Source organism: Martes martes (genome assembly GCF_963455335.1).
Source record: "Martes martes genome assembly, chromosome: 3".
Lineage (NCBI taxonomy): Eukaryota > Metazoa > Chordata > Mammalia > Carnivora > Mustelidae > Martes > Martes martes.
This window is the reverse complement of record NC_137890.1, coordinates 87265836-87284504: the sequence shown is the minus strand read 5'-3', so window position 1 is coordinate 87284504 and position 18669 is coordinate 87265836. Positions and strand designations below refer to the sequence as shown.

The window sequence follows — 18669 nt, the reverse complement described above, 5'->3', positions numbered from 1 at the left end:
ATTTATGAATTCTGAAACAGGAGATACTATTAGCCAACATGGATCTATGAGTACTACAAAACAAAATGCTGAACTGTTGCTAGTTTCTAGTAAATGCTACTCTGTCCCACTGTTATCTTACAGACATTGCTTCTGCAAAACTCTGGAATTCAAGTGTTCTTGTCCCCATTTTCTAAACGAAGAAATGGAGACTCAAAAGTTTCCACACCTGGTCAAGAGTGTTCTGTGAATAGTTCCCTTCACATCAACATGTATATGTCCATCCTGGAAGTTTCACTAAATATTGACAAGCAGTGTCAATTTCTTCATTAACTAACTAAAGAGAATTATGAACACTTGCCCACTGTGTCAAACAAGCAGTCCTAATAATAATGCCTGGAGTTGGTCCAGCCCACACAGAATTGGGAAAGTTGTCTGTGCTGCACACCTCCAGGGGGCAACCTTACATTCCCTTCAACCTGGATGGTACTCCCAAGGGCACACACATTGTGCAGACATCTGGAATGCAGCCCTGGGACTGCAGCAGAGCAACCTTAATGGGAGAAGCCAGGAGGGTGTCAGCAGTGCACTGGAGGACTGTCAAGTAAAGAATGAAAAGCCCCACAGGAAGGACCAGCCATCAGACATGAGAAGTGCAGGGTGTCTCTTGGGTCTGAGATTTAAAACAGGGGTGCCATGGTCTCAAGTTACCTGCCCTTCTTTCTGGCATGGAGAGGGTTGAGATAAAATGCTACATATAGGGACGCCTGGGTGGCTCAGTGGGTTGGGCCGCTGCCTTCAGCTCAGGTTGTGATCTCAGGTCCTGGGATTGAGCCCCGCATCAGGCTCTTTGCTCAGTGGGGAGTCTGCTTCTCTCTTTCTGCCTGTCTCTCTGCCTACTTGCGATCTTTCTCTGTCAAATAAATAAATAAAATCTTTTTTAAAAAATGCTACATACAACATAGCATTCTTTCTGGGTGATGTAGGTAGACTCCATTTAACTAACCAGAGTGTCAAAATCCGCTTCAAGTTTTTAATTGCCTAAGTGAAGACTTTACAAACTCTACTATGTCTGGAAGCCTCAGACAGAAGTGATCCAAATAAATAACATGGTCTTTGTCCCTTTTTCTAATCCCTTTTTCTAAGAATCTTTTCCAAACACTGGCTCACAGACTGGGACAGAGCCTTTGAGGGGCCAGCCATGCAGGGATTTCCCAGACCACTAAGGACCCTCAGCGGTGAGAGGCCACCCTGCTCTGGAGTGGCAGAGCAGCCAGCCAAGATTCAAATAGGTCTGCCCCTATTTGGTCACCGGCCCTGACAGTGCTGGGACAGGCCCTCATGTCACATCTGGGAGTTTTTCAGTCCACACACAGGGGAATTCACCACAACCTCTGAGTCTGGTAGCTGCAGATGGAAACAGAAACGTGGTTAGAAAAATGTGATTCTTGCGCAGGAAAGTTGGAACAGAGAAGAGTTCAGACGTGGGCGGGAGTGTGTGTTTAAAAAAAAAAGAAAGAAAGAAAGAAACTAAGAAAGAAAAGGGTGGAAACCCCACCAGCCAAGTCTGCAGAAAAAAAAATAAATGAAGTCTGCCTATCTCTGGCCGGAGCCCCTCCCCTCGGCCCGCGCCAGAGGAGCGTGACACAGGTGCCGCTTCCTCCCCGCCGCTGAGGGTCAGGAGTCGGCCGGCGCGACCCTCGCCACCGCTCCGCTGTCCCCTCGGCCCCTGGTCCCGCCGGCGCCCCGCACCCGTCGGCGATGGACAGCGTCAATGGCACGTCGCGGCCCAGCCTTGGTGAGTACCCGCCGCCCGTGGGGGTCCGCTGCTCCGCGGGGTCCCCTGGACCCCACTCTGGCCGGGCCCACGGGGGCCAGGAGCTCGGCCTCAGAGACGGGACCGCAGCCCGGCCCTGGGCATCTCCGGGTCGTGCCCGGAACCCCCGAGCCCCGCCCGGCTCTGCGCCCCGGGGCCTGGAGAGGCCGCCCGGCCACCGCCGCCCGGCGCGCCGCCGGCTCTCTACGTCTTTGTGCGGTGGCCGCCGAGTCTGTGCCGCAGGAACTGGCCCCTAGACTAGTAAGTGAAGGACCTACTCGGAGGGAGAGGACGTCGTACGCTCTTTGCTCGGCGGCCCAGGACGCGGGGACGGATTCGGAGTAAACTTCACTAAACTCCGCCGATGCCCTGACTCACTCTCTGGGCGCGGGGAGGGACACACACATGGCGGAGTCATCGGCTCGCCTTGACCCTTTCGGGTGTTGTAATTCCTCTTTCTTTTTAAGACGGCACATGCTTTCCTGCTGACGGGAAATCCTATACCCTGAGCTTCTTTGTGAGGATGTTGGGAAACTTTGCCAGGCCTCCCCTACGCCCTTCTTGGCCAGCAGGCTTTTGCAATAAAAAAACTAAAATTTCCTTTTTAAGAGTGAATGTTTATCCCGTCTATCCCCACCCTGGCTAGATCTGGTCCTTAGAAACTGTCAGAGGGGAGACATTCTGAGTCTATAGTGTAATCACGTTAGGTAATTAATATGATAATAATATGGGTACTAGAGACACTCCTTTACAAGTCTTTTAAATCCAGGTGGTTGTGTGGCCTCACCAGCGGACCTTGAGCATAGTGGACTGTGGTTAGGTGCCTGTGGTTGCATGCCCACGCTTGTGCCCGTGAGGGTACTCAGTGAGCCTGGGTGCTGCGGGAGGACAAGAGTCGTGCAGTGAGGGCCCCACTGCCTGCTGTGGGATCAGATGTGCCACCCATTAGCCAGGTGCCTGCGGCAAGCTAGCCTCTCTTAGCTCCAGCTTCATCATCTGCAAAATGGGAATAATAGGGTATTCTTCCTTGGGTTGTGAGAATTAAGAGCTTGTAAATGGTTCAGCACAGAGATTGACACATACTAAGGGCTCGATAAATGTCAGGCATTTTTGTTTTCATTTTACACTAGACTGGGTCCGGAAGCTCATGTGCATTAGTACTTGCATGTGTGTTTCTGAGTGTGTGGGAGTCAGACACTAGTGAACTTAGTGTGTGTGTGTCTGGGCCAGGTTGAAAGGCAAAGCCACTGTAATCATTCCAGTAGAGGCGCTGAGGAAGTGCAGGTCTGCGGCCATTACCCTGGCTGGAGAGGACAGGCTTGTTCACCAGGAACCCTACCCCTGCCCCCTCTCTCTAGCAGTTCTCTAGGATTCAAGTTTCAGACCTTGACCAATGGCTGCAGACACTTCCCTTCCGGAGCTCACAGGGATGTAGCCCTTACTTGCATACCATTCTAGATTACCCTTAGGATTTGATTTACAGCCGGCTCTTTGCTATAAGAGAACCCTGGAGCCCTCTTTCTTGCTGCTAATTCAGGCAGGATGTGTCTATATCCGGTCTCAGTTTACGTCACTGCTTCTCAGAAGCAGAGGTTGGAATGGAGAAGACCCTCTGCTCCTGCCCAATCAGGCCTGCCCTACCCCTCTAGTCTCAGTCATCTCCCGTAAGTCCGAATGCCCCAGGTACTGCAAATAAGTCATGTGCAGAAATCCACTGCCTTGACCTTGGATGGAAGGGGTCAACGCTCAGTGAGGAGATAGTCAGGTTTGTCAACTTTATATAGATTTCACTGAGTCTGGCAGAAGCTGAAAGGATTACATTAAGTGCCAAATGAAATTCCATCTCAACCATTGCTCAACCCCTCCAGATATCCACAGCAGTAGGAGTCACATGGCATTGGCACCATCAGCAGCTGGACCTTTCCAAGGGTGCCCATGGTTGGGCAACAATTTCTGGGGACTTGCAGTGCACCTTGGGAAACAGAGGGGTATGGGATAAGAGGCATTCCTGTGTTTGCAGTGGAAGCACATCAGCCCATCTACAATGAGAAGGAAGAGGCAGCAGAGGGAGGTGGCAAGCCATATCAGTTTTCCTCTTTTGGATGGCAGATAGAGGTACATATTTCAAATGGCCTTTTGCAGCCGCATCCAAAACACTTTCCAGAGACTGTGTGAGTACAATGGACCCAACAAGTACAAGCTAAAAACAAATCTGAACAATGAATCAAGAGTTAATAATAGGAAAGAAAATGATACCATCCCACTTCAAGAGCAATTTATTGACTTATGAGAAGCCTTCTGGAACTATTGTATGTATATACAATTACTTTTTGTTTTACAAAATGAAACTTCTTTTATATATTCTACTTCGTCTTGCTTTTTTCATAAGAATATATGCTGGAGATTAGAATTTTTCATCATATATAGACTAACTCATTCTTCTCAGGGCTGTATGCATATGAATTGCATGAATATAGGAATGAATTAATTATTTTATTTAAGCAGTTCCTTCACCAATGGACATTTAGATTGTGGACAGTCATTATTTGTTGTGGTTTTTTGTGTTTTTTTTTTTTTTAAGCCAGACACAGTGCTGTCATTACAACCCTTTAAGTAAGGTTTATGTATTTACACATATATGTGTAAATATATGCATTTGTATATGATTAGGACAAATATACACACACAGATTTAATTTCTGGGACAAAGAGTCTGAACATTTAAAATGTTGGTAGATACTAAAAAATTGCCCTCTAAAAGGTCACATGAATCTCTAACACCCACCAGTAGCCAATGGAAGTCATTCTTTCCTCACACCCTCATTCACACTGTGCAGTTTACGTCTTAGCAAATCTGGTAAGTAAAACATGTTGTCACTTCTGATTGTGCCTCTGTAATTATGAGTGAGGTTGTGCATAGTTTTTGCTTGTTTGTTTGTTTTTTAAACATTTTATCTGTTTGAGAGAGAAAGAGCACAAGCAGGAGGAGGAGTAGAGGGAGAGGGACAAACAGGCTCCACACTGGACACTGGGGCTCCATCTTCGGATCCTGAGATCATGACCTGAGCTGAAATCAAGAGTCAGACACTCAACTGAGTGAGCCACCCAAGTGCTTCCCCCCTTTTTAAAAGATTTTATTTATTTATCTGAAAGAGAGAGGAGGTTGGGTATGTTTTCATACCTCCACAACATACTGTATTTCTTTTTCTGAGAAAAAGGCCTTTCCTCCAAGGCCCCCCCACCGCCAGGGAAGAAGTTTATGAGGTGTCCTCTCTCTTATAGTGACCTGGAGGCAGAGCAGGGCTTGAGCCCCACAGTCAGAGCTGTGGAGTCAGACCTGGGGTTGGACTCACCTCCAACACTTGCAGGCTTTGAGGAGGCACACACTACGTGAGAGCCTCAGTGTTCTCATCTGAAAGTGGGAATAGTAAGAGCTACTTCCCAGGAGTCATGTGACGAATAATAAGCCCCATGAGAATAAGGGCTTGGCATCCTGCCCAGGAATAGTGGTATCTGTGGCTGTTGTTGTTAACAGAATTTATCAAAGCAAACCTGGCCTGCGGGTGTTGCTAATCTCTAGAGTCTCCCTTACAGACAGCTGCTGTTTTTGCTTTTGATAATATAACAAGAATATCAATACCTAGATGCCGAACACTTTAGTAAGGCCTTGTGTGTGTCACCTCTCCTCAGCCTGGTCCCATGGGCATTTTCTTAACTATTTTGCATAGGAAACACTGGAGGCTCAGGGGATGGCTTACCCCAGGGTTCCCAGGCACTGAGGGCACAGGGCTGTGGACATAGGCTGTCAGACCCCAGAGCCAGCAGAGGCCAGCCGAGGGGCACTTAGGGTGCATGTGGACAGGACATTTTGCCACCCAGCACCATGGGGGCTGTGCCTGGGAAACTGTACTGGAGCTTTGCACACAGAGGACCTGTGTGTGGCACAGATCCTCAGAACCTACCAACCACCCCATGGCTCCTCAGCCAGGCCTGTGTTCTGACCTCAGTGTACCACTGCCCACGGTTTTGTAGTTGGGCCTGACCCACACCAGGTCAGCTGATGCCCTTCATCATGCCTTCCACAGCTGGCTAGGGCGGTCCTCTAGAACCTTCCCTTATGGCCTTTCCTGATGCCCAGGATGGCTCTGCTTCTCCAGCTTCACCTCCAGTGCTCTCTGGGTGCTCCTGCACACACATATGCAATCACACATACACACTCATGTTCACATCCACACACTGCCTGCTGTCTCCCTCCTGCTCATCCCCTAAGACCTGGGTTATTCCCCTGAAGCTCCCTGGGCCCTCCCTGAACACCAGAAAACCACTCACCATGGCCCTAAGGACACTGCGGCACCAACAAATTCCTGGAGTTATCCCTTTCCTGGAAATTCTGACCTCCCAAGGGACTCCATCACCCCACATGCCCCCTCCTTGGGGTCTGGTACAGAGAGGTGAATGCTCCTAGGCCTGTATCCATTCCACACGCTGGAAACCCCTTTTAAAAATCATACATTCAGTAGCTGTGTCCATAACTTGGCATATACATGGAGGTCAGTGAATAATAAGCTAAAATGGACAGAAAGTCAAAACAAAACAAACTCTGAAATCAGGGCTGCTGGCCCTGGCACTCACTACCTCGCTCTCTCCCACTCCCATACTGATTCTTATTTCATTTTCTCCCCCAGAGATCGCCATGTAATCTGAACTTGTGAGGGAGTGCTGGCTCCTGTCCTCCATTATTAGGCATTTTCATTTTTGTACATTTTTCCAGTATAAATAGTGTGCAAAATCATAGCATGGCACATGCTGATGAGAGCAGGTTTCCTCTTGTGCCAGCAGGAGCCAAGTCCAAGACATGGGGTCCTATCACAGGCTGGTGGGCTCAGCAGGGCCCTTGCATGACTCCCAGAGAACGTGCGGGGTTGTCACACCCCACATCTTGTTGCTCAGGTGACAACAGCAGAGTAGGACTTACGACCCACCTGCCTAGCACTGTGCCCTGCCCTTTCTCCTGACCTGACATCGTCACCCCCTCTCATTAGTGACTCTGAGATTGACCGAATTGCTGGAGGCTCAGTGTGGACAACTCTGAGAGTTAGAAATTCCAAGGGGACTGGGTCATAGAAGATCCCCCCAATACTGTGAGATTCACCTCCTAGAGCTCAACCTCGTTCGCACAGTATTTATCAGAGGAAAATCCCCTCAAACTTCCAGCAGGAGAAGGAAAATGAATGCATCTTGAAATAGACCAGAGCATCTGTTCTGAACCAGGTCTGCCTCAGTGGAAGCTACAGTTGCCCCTTGGACAACTGTGAACCCTGTAGGTCCACTTATATGTGGATTTTTTAAAATAAATACAGCACGGTGCTGTAATTGTATTTTCTCTTACTTACGATTTTCTTAATAACATTTTCTTTGCTCCAGCATACTTCATTGTAAGGAAACAGCATATAATATATATAACATACAAAATATGTTGATAGACTATTTATATCGCTGGTAAGTCTTCTGGTTCACAGCAGGCTATTAAGTTTTGGGAAGAGTCACAAGTTACACATGGATTTTCAGCTGTTGGGGAGGAAGGGGGCTAGCACTTCTAACCCCCTACATTGTTCAAAGTCAATTGAGTTAACCAGAACCTAATCTGTTCGGGTATAATCAGAACCTATCTCACCTAGAGGAAGGGGTTTACCCAATTCCAGCCCATCCTGTCCCACCTAAGGGGTGAAAAAAAAGAATAGAAACCCTCATGAATTCATAGCCCAGAAGCACAGGTTCACGGAAAGACAGACCTGCTGATAGGGTTACGGGATGCCTCCTCTCCCCGCCACCCCACCGCCACATCACTGCAGTTCTTTTTACACATTACATCATGTCTAGCTGTCAACAAAATTATGAGGCACACTACAAGGCAAAAAATACAATTCGAAGAGACAGAGCAAGCATCAGAACCAGCCATGGCAGGGAATTACCAGGCTGGAAATTTCAAACAACTACGATTAATAGCTCTTTAAGATACTGTACTATAATCTCTCTTGTTTCTGTTCTCTAGCAAAGTCCTTCTGTAGTTAAAGCCACACCTTCTTTTTATTATTGTCAAAACATTGAGGGCGACGTACTATTTGGGGCTCAGTGGACATACTCCAGACCCTTTCCAGGTCCCTAAGGGGGAAGCCGGCCCTCCAGGGTACTCATGGGGGCAGACCCTGGGCAAGGTTACTGAGTCATCTTACTGCGGCCTTCATAGATGGAGGCCTTCTACTCCCACTTCGAATGTGAAGCTCTGACTAGCACATCACTTGCAGAGAACACAGACGGCCAGAGTCCCTTGCTCCCCCTTCTCCTGTAGACAGTGCACATTTTTAAGAGGGGTTCAGGTGTGTAGCTGCCACCCAACTCCAGGCCTCAGCACTGTCATTTCTCCCCCTTGGGAAAATTCTCTCCTGGATTGGAGAAACTTCACATCTTAGCTGTGGGCATATATAATCTCACCAGAGTCTTAAGGTGAAGGACATTATGGTTAGCTAAATCAAAACCAGATAATGTAGTCATGTCTGCCTGCCTTTTCTTTTGGGCCCCAGGCTGTGATTTCTGTATTCACCTGGCAGCAAAGTCCACTGGCTATGAAATTGTACTTTTTCTTTAGAGGCTCACCAAATGCTAAAACCATGCACACCACCTTCAACAACCACAGGCTTCATATTCAGGTTCCCCTTTCTATTTTTTAAAAACCATTAAGCTGGGGCACCTAGGTGGCTTAGTGGGTGAAAGCCTCTGCCTTCGGCTCAGGTCATGATCTCAGGGTCTTGGGATCGAGCCCCACATCCGGCTCTCTGCTCAGCAAGGAGCCTGCTTCCCCCACTCTCTCTCTGCCTGCCTCTCTGCCTACTTGTGATGTCTGTCTGTCAAATAAATAAATAAATTTTTTTTTAAAAAATTAAGCTAAAAAAAAGAAAAAGCAGCCATTTAGCTCAAATTCACTTTGCACCAATTTGCTGGTGATGAAGACATCAGATGATGAGATTTGCAATTCAAAGATTTAGGTGTGAGTCTGAACCCATTGTGACCTGCCTATGGCCTTGAACGTGTTGCCAGGCCTCCTGCATCTCAGCTCATCCTCCAGGACAGGGCTGACTTTGTCCCATGCAGTAACGCAGGACCCCACTCTCGGAGGACCCCACATGTGCTCTGTTAATGCTCTGCGATCACTGTCCTGAAACTCTTAATTTTTGTAAAGGAGCCCCTGCTTTAATTTTGTACTGGGTCCCATAAATTCTACAGCTAGTCTTGATCCACTAAATAGGGGGGGATAATAATCATTTCTACCTCAGGGGTTTGTTCTGAGGATTAAATGTATTATTCTAGATAAAATTCCTAGTATAGTGCCTGGTACATGTTTATCTCTGCCCCTTACTGAGTACTAAGTGAACGCTGGCTCACTCCCGCTGCCAAGTCCCTGTCTGTTTGCTGAGCATAGCACCTAAGGATGGGATGGCACAGTCTGCCCAGGTCTGGAGAGCCAGGGCAAGGCAAGCTGCTCCCTTCTGAGCGGTGAGCACTGCCCCTAATACATGGGCTTCTTCATGTTTCTAGGGTACAGTGAGGGGGCAAGGAGGCAGCCCAGAGAACACACAAAGGCCACTGTGACTTCTCACACCAGCTGTGGCTCCAGCAAACTTTTTACCCTCTGCAGTCAGTTTCCTTACATGGTACTTGGGGGGACATCCTTGTTCCCCTAGACTTATCTGAACACCAGCCTCATCTGAACACTGGGGGCTCAGCTGTCTTGCTCTCCATGGGGAAGCACAGGCTCTTTAAAAACACTGAATGAGTGAGTGAAGGAATGCATGAAAGAATGAGTGAATGTGGAGGTCCAACTAATGCAAGCCAAGCCTGTCTACACAGAGTACTATGGATCCCCATATTCACATCCCCTACCCACCCCCCCACCCCACCCAGTGGCCTCAGAGCCCCTCTTGGCTCATCGCGCTGGCCTGTCCCCATCCTACCCTGCACTCCTTGTTCACGATGACCTGTATGCACGTGGAGACCCCTACCTGGTTCACCCAGCACCTTTCAGTGCCTTCCCTCCTGGGTCAGTTCTTTCTTTTCCTCATGTTGCTGTTCATCCAGGTTGACAGCGAGGACTCTGCCAGGTGCTTCTTTTTTTTTTTTTTTTAAGATTTTATTTATTTATTTGACAGACAGAGATCACAAGTAGGCAGAGAGGCAGGCAGAGAAAGAGAGGGGTAAGCAGACTCCCCGCTGAGCGGAGAGCCCGATGCGGGACTCAATCCCGGGACCCTGAGATCATGACCTGAGCCGAAGGCAGAGGCTTAACCCACTGAGCCACCCAGGTGCCCCCTGCCAGGTGCTTCTTAAAGCTTGGAGTCCCCTCTCTCCTGGGAGGACTCCCTCCACCCCTCTTTTCCAGCCTACACCCCATGCCTGAACTCCTGCTGGAAACCTGGACTTTGCTTCCTCTGGTCGCACCCTGAGACTGACTTGTCATGTGAATTGCTCTCCTTCAGCTTCTACCAAAATTCTCATTTTAGTGAATTAATTTCATCTATGGCTGAAAATCCTGAGTAATCTTCTTTTTTTTTGTTTAATTTCATAATCTCTTTTCTTTTCCTTTTGTGCAAATTCTGTAAATTATCCTGACCCACTCTCCCTTGTGGTGACTATCTCCCTGGCTCAAAGGGTAGAAGGTAGGCTTCATGTCCCATAAGTTATCTCATTTTACCCTCTAGCTGCACTACGGGAGGTATTTTTATCTCTGTTTTGCATATGATGATACCGAAACCCTAGAGGCAACCAACGTGACTTGCAGAGAGCCACAGCCGACCCCTCACACGCATGCTCATGGGTACTGGGGTTTTTCTAGGAAGGGCTCAGCCAGGGCTAACCTGCACAGTAGGCAAGTAGATAGGACCCATCGTGCTCTTAGAGATACCAAAAAATGTGTGTGTCTTTTAAAATCAAAAGGAACAACAACAACAAAACTCGAACTTTTAATACTAAACATTACATTTGTCTTTAGACCAATACCACTGTAAAATAAGACTTTTAATATTTTGGTGGAGAAGGGATCCATGAAGCACCCAGGCCCAGGAAGGTCACCCAGCATCCCTGCCTGGCTCAGAGCACCGGAGGCCAAGGGGCTGGGTACCTGCTGGTCCCTGCGAGGTCATTCTCCCTATTGGACTCTGTTCTGCTGCCAGTACACTAACCACCTTTCATGGCTGCCCTACCTGGAATCTTCACACTCCCCCAGCAGTGCTGCATAATCCTGCTGAGCCCCCTGGGGTGGCCAGCTGCCAAGGCTGTTTTTGAGCCTACCCTTTACCTCTGGCCTCAGGAGATTCCGTCAAAGTAAATGCTTGTGGGGAGCCAGGACTCACTCACTCTCTCTCTCTCTCTCCCTCTCTCTCTCTTTCTTTTACTCTCTTCGCTTTTTTTAAGCCATGTAATTAAGTTGATCTTCACTTAAAATTTAAAAAAAAAGTGGGGGGCGCCTGCGTGGCTTAGTGGGTTAAAGCCTCTGCCTTCAGCTCAGGCCATGGTCTCAGGGTTCTGGGGTCGAGACCCGCATCAGGCTCTCTGCCCAGCAGGGAGCCTGCTTCCTTTCCTCTCTCTCTGCCTGCTTCTCTTCCTACTTGTGATCTTTGTTTGTCAAATAGATAAATGAAATCTATTTAAAAAAATTTTTTTTAAAAACAGGTTTTCTTTATCCTGTTTCATTATTATAGAAACAATTTGTGTTCATTATCGAATTATATGTACAAGACCAAGAGGAAAGGGGTAGGAAGATTCTCTCTAGAGCAGAGGTGACTTTGAGATACTCGTGGGGCATCCAGGTGACAGCTGGAAGGAAGTTTGGTAGAGAGATCTGGGCAAAGATAAGGACCAGGGAAGGGGGGGCCGCCAGGGGCTGAGGGTGGGGGCATGAAGAGTCTCCTGGGGCTGCATGGATCACTCCAGATGGTGTGGATCTTCACACAGGCACAAAGGGATGGGTGGTGAAGAGCAGTTGCTGAGTGCCCGTTCTGTCCTACTCCATACCCACTGAGGATATACATGGTACCTGGTTTTCATCCTGGAGACGTTGCACCAATGCAGATACTATTAATTCCAGTTTAGAAATATGGAAAGTGAGGTTCAAGAGATGGTGTCCCCAGGCCCTCACTGTATACCACTGGCACGGTCCTGCTTTGAGTTAGGTGTGTCTCACTCCACCTGTGGGATGCGGCACCCCCCATGCTGGGAGGAGGTTGCCCATGACCCTGTGCCCTTCCGCTTGGCCCTATGCAGCCCTGAGGTTACTCTCCTGCTTCAGAAGAAAAGGCCTTTCTTTATCCACCCACCCTAGGCCACTTGTGCTCAGTTCTACCGTCCTCTGCCAGCCCACAACTGCCGGCCCAGCAGCTGCTAATGAAATGCCCATAGTGGCACACAAGGGCAGGGTTGTGCCTGTGAGAGCCCTGCCTGCCAAGGCTCACCCACACACAGGTCTCACTTTCCCCTGGAGAAGCAGTGGGCAGCTGCCTCTCAGGTTCACTGCAAGGACACTGGAGACAATAAAGACCCCACCAATTCCCAGACAATTGCTGGAATGCCTCTACTACACAACCACCCCTGGACTAGCAGCAGCTTTGTCTTTTGTTCAGAGATTTCAAGCCACAGGACCATTACTGCATTGTGTGTTACAGTTTGCTAGGTCCTTTCAAATCCATTTCCCATCTTCATTCAAGAGAGACTACTCTCCCTCTTTGAGAGAAAATAAAGTAAAGTTCAGAGAGGCTAAGTGACTTCTAAGAATTCGAGCAGCCAGGGGTAGTAGGTAGAGCAAGGTTGGGACACAGGTCTCTGATTCCTCTGGGAGTGCACTCTTTGTCCCACAGAAACTCATTCTTCAGGTTCTTAAGTCGGGGACAGGTTGAGGGTGATGCCGAGATGCTGATGCTGGGCCTGTAGGGTCACCAAAAGGAAGAAACCGACACTGGCACTACATTCTCCTGTACCTTCCCATACACGTGCACACATACACATACACACACACACACACAGGCACGCACGCACATATTCACGCACAGGTGCGCACAGCATGCATGCACAAACGCCCTTTACCACTTGCTCTCAGTCCTCAGCAACAGACTGGTGTCACTGCCAGGTTCAAGGCAAGGAGGAGCTCTCTTGGGTCCTAGTTTGGCCTGGGGCAGGGTGAACAGACATTTAGTCTATGGGTCCTGCTGACCTCACAGAGAGAGCTGGAAACAAATGTGAGACGTGCTGCCTACAGCATCTCTGGCCTCGGGCATACTTTTGAAACTTTTTCCTATGCTACCAGTTTTCAGACACAGCTTGCATCTCTTTGCCTCAGTCTGGTATCTCTGCAGCACACCTGACTATCTATCGGCAGCTTTGCTTCTCAAAGCCTCTTCTGTCTGTGATCTCATCTGAAGTCAGTGAAATGTTCAGGCCAGATCCCCTTAACCACCCTCTTCATAGGACACACAGGTCTAAAAAAGTCCACAAGGTTGTTTTGGTGATTTGGGGTTTGGGCTCAGCATTGCCTCTTTCATGCCTTCCCCCCTTGAGCCCACCCAGAGTCTATGAACAAAGACAACAATCTATTAGTCAGTCCATTAATAAAAACCACCTTCCCTCTGGCAGGTTATTGATGCAGCACCTGCATGTACCAGATTCAGGGCTACTTTCCAGATTTGAGCCCTATACATGCCCCTCTACACTCCCAGCCTATCACATCATTTGGGGTCTCTTTGTAAATCCCAAGTCTTCAAGGACCCCTTGGGAAGCAGGTGACACAAGCCATGGGCCCTTGGCTTTCTATCCACTTCTGGTGAATCCAGTCCAGAGCACCCCTCCAGATTACCATAATTCAATCTGATGCACTTTGATTTTGGTCCAATGAGCACCACCTGTGTACAAGGGACCACACAGGAGATACAGGGGACACAGACCCTCTCTTCAAAAGATCTTCAACCTAGTTGGGAAGCAAGACACAAGAATATCAGAGGGCAAAGGAATTCAAAATACCCTTCAGGCCACTGGCCATGCCAGGTTCAGCTGCATGCAGCTCTGCAGGTCCCCTCTGGAATAAAGGTCATGTATCCCTGAAACTCCAAAAGAAGTGGCTTTTCATCTAGGGTCTCCCCCCAGACACACACACACACACACACACACACAGTGGTGTCACAGCTACAAATCTCCATTGCAATTATTTTCAGCAGAAATGACATTTCCACAAAATAAATTCTTAAATGAAGTTTGGAAATATAAAAGTGATAAAAGCCTACCTGATGTAGTCAAGTTGAGGATGAGAGGCAGGTGACCACACTCCAGGGGCTCCTTGTGATGGTTCACTCTTAAGTTATCGCTGGACACCAAGGGCTTCGTGTAACCCAGTCTGCTAACTCCTTTCTGTCTGGTGCTTGGTGCTTAAGACAGAATGGTTCATTGATATCCAGTCACTGTTGGTTATCAATGATACTTGGGAGCCTGGATCTCAGGATCCTTCAATTGTAGATATTTCCATTCCGTGAAGCCATAAAATGTTCTCACTATGGTTAAATGTTTGCCTACAGCCGAACTGTAATGTATGCCCAGGTGTCAATCACTCTGCCAATTAGTTCCCTGAGGATATCTTATCATACTTTAGAACCCAACGCTCAGACTCCATGAAGAAAATCTGAAAAAAAAAAAAAAAAGTAGGAAGGGAAACTAGACAGAAGAGTTGATTATGAAAGCAATTTATACACAAATTTTTACTCAATACCATATACATTCCTGGTTCATCAGTAGAAATACCCATCTTCCTCATCTGTCCTAGGGATTAAGGAAGAAACAAATAAAGTATAAGATAAGATCCATGCCCTCAAACCATTGTTGGGCTTCTTGGAGCAGCAAGACACACAGCATAACAGGAAAAAAAAAGAAAAAAAAAAGCAACCAATCCTCCTAGGGAGACATTTCTTATCACGCGAATTCAGGTTGCAGATCAAACTGCCTGTGTTTTGTGATCATTCACTGAACAAGCTAAACAGATATCTAGCTATCTAAAGAACAACTTTAAGTAATATAATTCCCCAAATGTAAATTATGACCTAATATTACCTAATATTCGTAGGTAATATTAAATTATGGTAAATTTCTATTTAGCTAGATATAATTTTATCTTGGATTAAGATTTTATGCCTCAAGAAATAAGCTGTCAGTGATCAATGTTGATTGTTGAGAATGTTCTAACTTTGGGGAATGACTTCAGTAAAAACAAATGGAAAGATGTAAAAAGGAAAAACACCGTGTAAATGTACAGGGTACACACATTATGCAGGGTGATCTGGACTGTCTGAAGAGCTGAGCCAATGTTTGCTGGTCATACTTATCAGTAGCCAGGGTCCCTCACTGTGAGGGGATTGCTGTGGGTGGCACCTCCGTCTTCAGGACACAGGCCATTGCTGTGAGTGGCAGGGCTGTGATTTGAGCTGGGGGTGTCCAACCCTGGGCTGTCTTTTAACCTCTGCATACCACCACCATTCATATGTGCAGAATATAAGGAGTTTCCAAGGAGAACAAAGTTTTCTTTCACAGGAGGAGGGAAAGAATGTTGGTTCAAATGGGCTTTTTAAGTACATTTCCTTGTATCAGGCTCTGGTAATTACCCCTAGGACATTTCCTATTTAAGAATCATGTAGCTTCCAGGGCTCTTCGGTGGCTCAGTCATTAAGCGTCTGCCTTTGGCTCAGGTCACAGTCCCGGGGTCCTGGGAACGTGCCCATATGGGCTCCCTGCTCTGCGGGAAGCCTGCCTCTCCTTCTCCAGCTCCCCCGTGTTTGTGTTCCCTCTCTCGCTATCTCTTTGTCATAAATAAATGAAATCTTAAAAAAAAAAAAGAAAGAAAGAAAAGAATCATGGAGCTTCCGAAAAGACCTTTTGGAACATGCTGCTTTTAAAGGACTTATTTGAGTGAAATGATATTTGTCACTCACTGAGAAAACAAACAATGCTGGAAAAAGTCAAAATCCATTTTGGAGGACAGTCAAAGGAGGACAGAATCCACAGTTTTCCTTCAAAGTTCAGACACCCTGAGGCTGTGTTTCCCATTCAAGAGCACTTCTGGGCCATTTATTTCCTGAGGCTTTGGTCTCCGCCTGCCTATTTTCACTGTTCTTTCTTCCCTCTGTTTCCAGGGTGGTGCTTTGGGGATAAGCCAATGCTGAAGTTGCACCGCCTAGGAGGCACAATTATCTGAGTTCTTGGCCTTATCTTGCCCTCCTTGTCCAGGGGCTGTGGGAACAGAAGTCTGACTGTCTGGGCAGATAAAAGGCTGACCTCTCACTGCCCTGCCTCCTGCCTCCAGGGTCCCCCCATGGTTCTCCTTTGAGCTCCCGTGAGAGGGCCCTCCCCAACGGGGAATGAGTGCAGGGTGGCATTCTCCTCCACCTCAAATCGTGGTATCTCCTTCTGAGCCACTAGTGCCTCCCTCAGGGAAGCTCAGACTGCAGCAGCATATTTCCCAGACCTCCTCTGGCCTCCCTGCACCCAGCCCTTACAAGGTAGCCAGCTGTGGCCATTTATCCTATTCTGGGACCCAAGGCCCCAAGGGCTCAGGATTCCCCGGGAAGTCCCTTTGTGACAGGCCCTGGACAATCAGTGTAATTGGCCAGAGAAGGTACACAGAGCCAAGTCAAGGAGGCCCAGCCCACTGCCCTCACTGGCACAGATGGATTTGACCCTATGCAAGGTTTAACTCAGAGGCAGGACCCCACCCCTCCTTGCCACCTCACCAGCTACTGTTGGCTCCACTGCTAAGCGGTGAGGACAACCTCAGGAGAGTCATCTCACCACTTTGGGCCTCTGTGCCCCTGATGCTTTTGTACTCACCACCCCACAGTATGTCCAGGATCCAATGAGCCCCACGTGCCACCAGACTCGTAATCTGTAGAAAGTGGCCAGGGCAGTGGACAGCGTGCCTGCATTCCAACAGTTGTGCATTGCACAGGTAAAATTCCAGGCCTCCAGAGTGACAGACCTGGGTTCAAGGTGCAGCTCGGCCGTTCATTGGCTTCCTCCCTGTGGGAGAAAATGAGAAGATATAGGAAAAGGCCCAGGCTTAGCATGGGGAAAATATTTAGTAAATATTAGTCTGAGCAGGAAGAGAGAGAGACTCGGTGGTATAGAGACTTAAACCAGGGGTCTGCAAACTAAGGCCCACACCTCAAATCCAGTCTGCCACCTGTTTTTATAAATAAAGTTTTATTGGAACACAGCTGCACTCATTCATTTGTCTATGACTGGTGTTTTGTAACAGAGACCTTATGGCCCTCAAAGCCTACACTATTTACCATGTGGCCCTTCATCAAAAAAGTTTCTCGACTCCTGACTTAAACCAACAAGAGAATCTCTAATGGCTCAACTTCCAGGCCTAGAGCCCATGTGGGGCCCATAGCCTCTCTCTGGGGATACCACCACCCCTGATGAATAAGAAGTCATGGAGGAAAGACCTGCAGTCAAGATCAAGAACCAGACCTCGACCAGGGAGGCCCATGTGGGCCAGACTATGGATACACAAAGTGCCTTTGCTCCCATCACTTGATCTGCTAGTGTCCAGGCCACCAAGGAGAGGGCTCCTCTTGTAGTCTTCACTGTCTCTTGTCCTCTAGTCACCCCTCTGTCAGTACAGGCACTCAGGGCTCTGCTGCTGCCCTGCAGAAAATCCTCATCTCAACGTCACAGAGGTGGGAGGAAAGGCAACACACAGGCTCCCCCTGGGATTACAGCTACGGCGCCTGCCAGCTTACCTCCCACGTTCAGAAAACAGTGCTTCTCACCCACCACCCAGGCAAGGAAAAGGGATAACTCTCCACATGACAGGTGTTGGGCCAGGTGCATTGCCCAGACCTTACTGAAACCTCTTACCCCTCAGGAGGTTATCACCTCTCTTTTCAGATTTGGAGCTGGATACTCAGAAGTGTGTCTGCATTTGACCAGTTATAAAATGGTGGATCCGAATTCAGCCTTAGGGTCCCTGAGTATACACCCATGTTCTTTGCCTAAGTCACCACCACCAGTTGGCTGGTAGGCCAGGAATCACATTCCATGACCATGAATTGAGGACCAACTGTGTGAGGTTTTGGGGATATGACAGTGAACAAACTAGCAGTGATCACAAAAAGGAACTTATATTCTATGGGGTTTGGACAGATAGATAATAGACACATGGAGATAATGCTCAACACATCATATAGTGCCAAGTGCTAGAGAAGACAATCAAGTCAAGAAAGGAGATAAGGAAGGCCAGGGATGAGGGAGGTACCGTTTTATTTAATTTTGTTTTGTTTTGTTACATAAAATAACTCCTTTATTATAGGCTAGCAGTGTTTCAAATGGTGGAACTTCTACTGGTCTTTCAACTCCTTCATCTTCTTTTTTTGTTTTGTTTTCTTTTTAAGGTATTATTTATTTATTTGAGAGAGAGAGAGAAGGGGAGAGCACAAGCAGGCAAGAGAGAGAGAGAGAGAAGCAGGCTCCCTGCTGAGCAGGCAGCTTGATGTGGGGCTTGATCCCAGGACCCTGGGATCACAACCCAAACTGAAGGCTTAACCAACTGAGCTATCCAGGCACCCCACTCCTCAGTCTTCTGATGGCAGACTTTACTGTGAAAGCAGAAGTGGGATTGTAGGTCCAGGCACCACCAGCTACGGATTCCATGCAGGAGCCACAATGCCAGATCCCACAGCTTGCCTTTTCATCTTGGTTTTGCCACAGAAAGAGCAAGTGTACATGGCATACCGGCTCATTTCAGTCTTCTTCACCATTTTCCTGAGGGAAGCACCATAAAGGGTCCTATGT

General features: G+C 48.0%; 1 protein-coding gene across 1 annotated transcript in view; it reads left to right on the top strand.

The window, feature by feature from the left end:
* The first annotated feature begins 1162 nt into the window (after positions 1-1162).
* The window catches only part of GYPC (glycophorin C (Gerbich blood group)), a 44721-nt gene continuing 27214 nt past the window's right edge, over positions 1163-18669 (top strand). Inside the window, exon 1 of the mRNA XM_080799271.1 lies at positions 1163-1777. Coding sequence (XP_080655397.1) covers positions 1741-1777 — 37 coding nt within the window. The 5' untranslated portion in view covers positions 1163-1740. The remainder of the gene's footprint in view (positions 1778-18669) is intronic.